Genomic DNA, 7,660 nt, shown 5'->3' with positions numbered 1-7,660 from the left:
AGCAGTTTTAATGGCCAGTAGTGCATATATATGAGAAACAGTAGTGGACCTAAGATAACGGCACTTGGTTGTATTAGGCACCACCAGATGCGACGCTAGCTCGAAGTATCGATAGTGAAACATTAAATGAACCGCCACAGCTTACTGATTTCTCTTCCTCGTTTCGCTTGTAGCGAGTTTGTTGATTTTTTCCATTACTCTCTACGTCCAACCAGCCGAGTTAAACAGTGATTTAGGCATACAGGTATTAGTCAACGGAATCCATTCGCACATGCAGCTACAGTTGGTAGATTTAGTAAGTAAAATTTGGTGGGTACTTCATCCACTAAAGTAAATACTTAGCGCCTATAGATGAGAAGAGTCGTAGACTAAAAAAAATTAAGTCTAATACGAATATGATGGGCCAGTCTTTAATGCTTAGAAATAATCTGCTCCAGGGCATCACGGTCGACCAGTACGTTATAGACGCAAAAACATGCTACCATAGTCTTAATTATACGACCTTAATACCAGCCAATAAATAATATACAAAAAAAATTGGAAAACTTTCGTCATTTCCATAACTGGAATTTATTTACTCATCTTCTGTCGAGCACCGTCGAAAAATTAAAGTAATGACTTAAATGGATCCAAGATTTTAAATTTCAAAATATTTGTCTTTAAAGACTACGATTGCTATAATACATATACAGCGAACTTTCTTCTGAACGCAGAGCCTTAAGCGTGAAACTCACAGTACTATTATCAATAGACGTTATATTCAGATTAAATGTCACCGACACAGCAAAACGTTATCTGGTGTTCATTATTTCAGTTTGAGGTTGATATTTTAAAACTGAGAAACTAAGATAATAAAGACGTAATAAGGTGTATTCTATCTACACTGAACATTTCATTCTCACAAATATTTCTATCGCGTTACATAACGACGTCGTCCACTGCGTTATACGGCTACTGTGCCTGCACAGATCTGCGGTCTATCTTGGGGCCTACGGCTCACTCTGGCAGTATTTCACAAACGAAGAGCAGCTTCATATCGCAGCGAACGTCGCTGTAGCCTTTCACAGACAGGGCCAAGCAGTTCTCTTCTGCGCCACCGTCGTTGTTATTCGGCTGATCCGGCGCCCACAGCTGGAACTCCATGTCACTTAGGTGCCTTCCTGTAATCAGAGCGCAAAGATTCATAGACTGGGTCACGTTTAACATGGGTAATGTGAACTGTTCATTTTACTGATGAAATTTTATAGCTTCTCGGAGAGTGGCAGTCGATGGAAGGCATAAAGCATCATCCGAAATCGTGCTAAATGCTTTCCCCGAAAATTATTTTGAACAATTAATTCAGGAGCTCACTCGAAGTGTGTATCGTTGCGAAAACGTACTTACCCTCTGAGCAATAAATAATCTTGAGCAAATAGGGACCATCATGATGGATACATGGATTAGCCGTGACTACAAGGTCGTTGTATTGCTACTGAATACCGTAACATCCAAATCCACCAAAAATAAAAGTAAAATGTACGTGTTTTAAAAAGTCGATAAAAATTCCTGACATACAGTATCCACTTCTTTCAAACCATGTACAGGAGATAGGGTTTACATTCAAAGAAATAGTATTGGCGGCAGTTTGGAAATTTATACCAAATAAATTGATCTCCTATGGTACACAAAAGAGGTCAGAACACTGTTGCAGAAGCAACGATTAAAAGCATGTCAAAGTCAAAACTACACAAAATCTCCTATTGGAAATACCTTACTGGAGTTCGGAATGTAGTACGGACTTTAATGCGAGATGTTTTCAATAGCTTCTACAACGAAGCACTGTGTCGAAGTCTGACATAAAATCAAGACGTTTCGGTCATGTGCAAAGTTCACCAGCCGTAAGACACGATCAACACATTCATTGCGGTGTACTAATGGTAATACTACCGATGACGGGGCCACTAAATTACTAAACACGGTTTTCGGAAATTTCTTTATCAAAGCAGACGAACCAAGTATTTCAGAAACCGAATCAAGAACAGCAGCCAAGACGAGTAGCTTCGATGAAGATGTCCTCAGTGTAGTGAAGCAGCTTAAATCACTTAACAAAAGTAATTCTTCTGCCCAGATGGTATACCAACTAAGTCTTTTTGTAAGAGTACGCTGACACAACAGATCCAAACTTTGCTGTCATATACTCGTACAGCCTCTCTCTCGACGGAAGATCCGTATCTGAAGTCAGGAAAGTAGCACAGATCACACCAATACCCAAATAGGGGTAATCCGATGAATTACAGACCAATATCACAGACGTTTATTTGCAGTAGGATTTTGGAAAATATACCGTATTCAAACATTATGAATTATCTGCAAGAAAGTGATCAATTGACATATAGCACGCACGGATTCAGAAAGAAACAGTAATGTGAACGCAACTAGCTCTTTATTTGCACGAAGCAATAAGTGTTATCAGCTTGGGATCTCAAGCTGATTCCATATTTTTGGATTTCCAGAAGGCTTTTGATGATGTTCCACACAAGGGGCTTGTAATGAAATTGCGTTCCTGTGGAGTATAGTGCCAGTTGTGTGACTGCATTCGTGATTTCCTATCAGGGAGGTCACAGTTCATAGTAATCGACGGGAAGTCATCGAGTAAAACAGAAGTGACGTCTGGCGTTTTTCCAGGGAAGTGTTGTAGGCGCTGCTGTTCCTAACCTACATATAAACGATTTTAGGAGACTAGCTGAACACTCTTAGATTGTTTGCGGCTGATGCTGACGTTTACCTCCTAGTAAAGTAATTAAGAGATCAATATCAATTCCAAAATGATTTAGACACGAGAGCTGTATGGTGGGAAAAGTATCAATTCTCTCTATATATCGAGATGTGTGATTACTAAAAAGAATCCGTCAAATTTTGGTTACACGATAAATCAGTCAATTCTAAAAGCCTTACATTCAGCTAAATACTTAGTAATTACGAACTACTTAAATTGAAAAGAACAAACAGAAAATATGGTGGGGAAAGCGGACCATAGACTGCGTTTTATTGGCAGGACACTTAGAAGTTGTAACAGGCCTACTAAAGAGACTGCCTACATTAAACTTGTCTGTCCTGTCACAGGGTACTGGTGAGCGATATGGGATCCTTACAGGATAGAACTGACAGAGGACATCGAAGAAGTCCAAAGATCAGGAGCTCGTTTTGTAGGAGCACGGAGTGTGATAGACATAACAATCATCCTCTTTGGCGATAAACAGAAAAAAAACAATGGGTTTTATGATTGCAGACTAATACCGTTTATCCATTCGACTGAAACACAGTTACACAAATGCAGTAAAATCCATGTAAGGAAAACTAGACCTGTAATGAATTTTACATTTAAAGTATATTAGAAAGGAAAAGACACAAACATAGAACTCGAACTATCAAATTATCGTATGAAAATGTTATCCTCCTTGTTGGTTTTACTCCTACCCGCACACCCAATGCCGACTTATGCGTATCCACATTATCACATGTTTCCATCGATAAGCAGACGAGTCGCTCGTAGGTCATGGGCACTTGGCATGAAAAAGTTTTAATATTTCTTGATCCTAACAGAACATTTACGATGTGCCTTAAGAAAAGAGACACCTGCTGCTCTTTGCAAAGGTATATCTTTATAGTGCTCAACGAAGATGCTCGGTGACACCAAGGATGTTGCCGAACTGAGGGTTTGGGGTGGGGGGGGGGGGGGGTTGGTCTTCGAGAGACTCTTTGCTTTTTCATTCATGCGTGTATCAAAGTCGCATCGCTCTCTGATCGCACCACATGAGGACTGAAGAAGTATAGCCAACTTTGTTGCTTCGCATCACCTTCGAATTTCGTCGAACGCTTTTGAGCGGTCCATAGTGGATCCACCGTGCGCACTCCAAAGCAGTGCGACCACATTCAGTGAAGTGTCTGGCTCACATTGTCCTTAGAGGAGGCAAAAAAGAAGTAATGAAATTCGTTGCCAGTCAGCATTAATTAAATCAATGGGTAAAGTCGAAAATTTGTGCTGTAGGGGGATTCGAACCGGGGGCCTCCTGCTTACTAGGCAGAAACTCTGACCACAGTGGTATGGAAATGAGCCTTTGGCGTCAATGGCCGGGAGGCCCCTTACTGGGCAGGTCACGCTGCCTTGGTGCAGGTCTTATTACATTCGACGCCACGTTGGGCGACCTGCGCGCCGGATGGGGATGAAATGGTGATGAAGACAACACCCAGTCCCTGAGCGGAGAAAATCCCCGACCCAGCCGGGAATCGAACCCGAGCCCCTTAGGACGACAGTCAATCACGCTGACCATTCAGCTATAGGGGCGGACACCACAGTGGTCATTGCAGCTGACTGCGCGGAGTACCCCAGTGGGCGTCCCATCGGATCCAAATTCTCAACTCTTATCCATACACCACTAATTCAGAGCCCCTTGCCCATTAACCTCATTAGTCGCGGCGTTTCGCAGGTTCCCGTAAGAGTTCGAGCGTGGTGTGCATCAGCACTGATCATAGGCCGCTCTCGCTTTAAGTATGGATGTGGTGTTTGTTCTTTCGGACATGTCCAACTGACACCATGTTGATCCTGCACCCACTAAGAATCAAGACACAAAGGAATTAACGACAGTAGCTCCTCCGAGGAGGGTTAAATCATCTGGGTGAGGGGGGGGGGGGGGGGATTAGGGGGCGGCCGGCATTGTCAAAGATTGTAAAGAAGGTCGTCGTTTCCATTTTCGAAATGTATTGGAGTGAACGCCACAGGGTAGGGGGTGGCTCCATTGACCATCTTTATGCAACTTCCAGAGGGCGGAACGGCGGGTGAGTGTGTGTGAAATGTTTTCCTCGGCTACCCATAAGGAAACCGCGTAATTTCAACGCTTGGCGCCGTGGTTCTGATCTCCTTAGCAAAGGCGTCATAAGATGAGGTGAAATGTGTGTAAGAAGGAGTGTGACGACCTTCCCATCGTCTGACATGTCCACGGTGGCGTTGGACAGAATTGTGGTGAAATATGGTGGCAGTGGGATACCATTAATGTATCTTACAACTCACAAGAATATCGGATTGTGTATGTGTGTGTGTGTGTGTGTGTGTGTGTGTGTGTGTCGACACCGTGCTGTTCAAACCGTCGCAAACCCGAGGGTGACGTCGCAGGTTTCCACGCTTTTCGTCCTTACAGAGGAAAGTTGTAGGCCAATTTCAAACTTACGTGTTGCAATGGGAGACAATTACACGACTTCGTAAAACTGACCAATGCTGTTGGGCAGCGTACTTTACTGCCTTTTAATCTGGATATCACACTCTAGACCGTCTGCAATCAGTCTCAAAACGTAGTTTAACAGTATTTTAATAAAATCATTGAAGTCACTGCATGCACAACCTCACGTACTACGACTCGCGACTGTGGCGCACACAGTATACTCACTTGGCTCCAGAACGCAGGAACGCCCCTTTTCTAATTGGTTTATTCTAGTGATAGCCAGTGACACCTTCAATCAAAATCTTTTCGTGTTTCATTCAATTACACGACGCAGTTCGGCCCTGTTGGTCTATCATCAGACTCAAATCGTTTTAATAGATAATTTATTTCCGCTCTTGAGTGTGGTGAAATGTATGTTCTTGTTAAGAGAGGAATAGATGTTTTGTATCATTCAAACAGCTGCGGAAAACAATGAGAGAACTGTGAAAAAACAGTGAAACACTTACTGAGCAATCATGGGGAAATACTTTTATCATCCCACGCCAGCAGACGTTGATTTGTCCTTTCTGTCATCACTCATCTTGTCACTGAAGGCGTATATTTGTGTATAGATCTTAAAAACGTTTCACAATTGTAGTTTAACATCGTATAGTCAAAAATGAGTTTATCACAAAGTGTCAGGTATCTGAGTATTAAATAAATTAATATGTGCAAGGAATAAATACAAAAAACCTTTTTAAAATTATTAAATCAAATATGGCTACCGAAATCAGTGTTTTTATTTTAGCATATGTTGAGTCATTTTTATTTTATGGAGGTATAATGTTAAACTACGCTAGTCAAGTATTTCTAAAATGTACAAGCAAATGTGCACCATGAGTGACGTGATATCCGATGACAGAAAAGAGACTGATGTATGATGGCGTGAGAAGGTTAAAAATATTCTTTCCTGATTGTTCGCCAAGCTGTTCACTGTTTGTGATTCTTCAATTTCTCCAGGCGTATTTTATGACGAAATAAATCTCGGGTGAACAGCACAAAAGAATGGCCGGCCAAGGTGACCGAGCGGTTCTAGGCGCTACAGTCCGGAACCGCGCGACTTCTACTGTCGTAGGTTCGAATCCTGCCTCGGGCATGGATGTGTGTGATCTCCTTAGGTTAGCTAGGTTTAAGTCGTTCTAAGTTCTAGGGGACTGATGACTTCAGAAGTTAAGTCCCATGGTGCTCAGAGCCATTTGAACAACTTGAACAAAAGAATGGCTTGCTTAAGAACCTTGTACACAGAGCTCACACCATCTCCGGCAGGGACAGTCTCCAACAAGAACTGGACCATCTGAAGACCGTGTTTCGGAGGAACGGTTACAAGGAAGGGCAAATTTGGAAGGCTATACGTCCCACACCTGCATCACCAGTGGAAACTGAGGATGAACCCCAGGACGAGGCGGCCTTGGCTATTATTCCGTTTTGTGGGGCCTTATCCGAAAAATTGGACGCATTTTACGTAAACACCAAGTGAAAACCATCTTCCGTCCTCGAAGCAAAACGAAGAGCCTTCTTGGTAGTGTCAAGGACAACCTTGGTCTACGTAAATCAGGGGTTTATCAGATACCTTGCCAATGCGGTAGTATATACATAGGGCAGACCATTCGTACCATTGAGGACCGATGCCGAGAACATCAAAGGCACACTAGACTGCAGTAGCCCAGTATGTCGGCAATCGCTGAGCGTTGCCTGTCGGAACTCCACAGCATGGATTATGACCAAACCAAAGTCCTGACACAGACTTCCAAATACTGGGACTGTGTAATCAAAGGAGCCATAGAGATCAGAGTAAGGGAGCCACAACTAAATCGTGACAGCGGTTACATCCTTAGCAAGGCGTGGGAACCCGCGATCACCCGGATTAAGAAGAAAAAGGATATTTCCCAGAGTGTACCGACTTCCGGGGAGGAGGGAAGAATAACGAGAACGGTGCCAGCAGACCCTCCTGAACGAGAAAACCTAGGACGCAGCGCCAAGACGGCGGGAGAACGGACGCTGTACCTGGACCGCTCGCGGGGCGCGGACAGCACCAACTCATAGGAAGCGCCTGAGGGAGTGGAGGGAGAGGGATTGTCCTGTACAGGGTGTTACAAAAAGGTACGGCCAAACTTTCAGGAAACATTCCTCACACACAAATAAAGAAAAGATATTAAGTGGACACATGTCCGGAAACGCTTAATTTCCATGTTAGAGCTCATTTTAGTTTCGTCAGTATGTACTGTACTTCCTCGATTCACCGCCATGATTTCATACGGGATACTGTACCGGCGCTGCTAGAACATGTGCCTTTACAAGTACGGCACAACATGTGGTTCATGCACGATGGAGATCCTGGACATTTCAGTCGAAGTGTTCGTACGCTTCTCAACAACAGATTCGGTGACCGATGGATTGGTAGAGGCGGACCAATTCCATGGCCTCCA

General features: G+C 43.4%; 1 protein-coding gene across 2 annotated transcripts in view; it reads right to left on the bottom strand.

The window, feature by feature from the left end:
- Window positions 1–599: 599 nt before the first annotated feature.
- LOC124595697 overlaps window positions 600–7,660 on the bottom strand; it is a 74,062-nt gene continuing 67,001 nt past the window's right edge. For both annotated transcript variants that reach the window (XM_047134555.1, XM_047134556.1), the window contains one exon: window positions 600–1,160. In XM_047134555.1, the coding sequence (XP_046990511.1) occupies window positions 997–1,160 (164 nt within the window). In that variant the 3' untranslated portion in view covers window positions 600–996. The remainder of the gene's footprint in view (window positions 1,161–7,660) is intronic.

Source organism: Schistocerca americana, chromosome 2, assembly GCF_021461395.2.
Source record: "Schistocerca americana isolate TAMUIC-IGC-003095 chromosome 2, iqSchAmer2.1, whole genome shotgun sequence".
NCBI lineage: Eukaryota > Metazoa > Arthropoda > Insecta > Orthoptera > Acrididae > Schistocerca > Schistocerca americana.
Note: the sequence above shows the minus strand (reverse complement) of the source record. Positions and strands in the feature narration are given on the sequence as shown.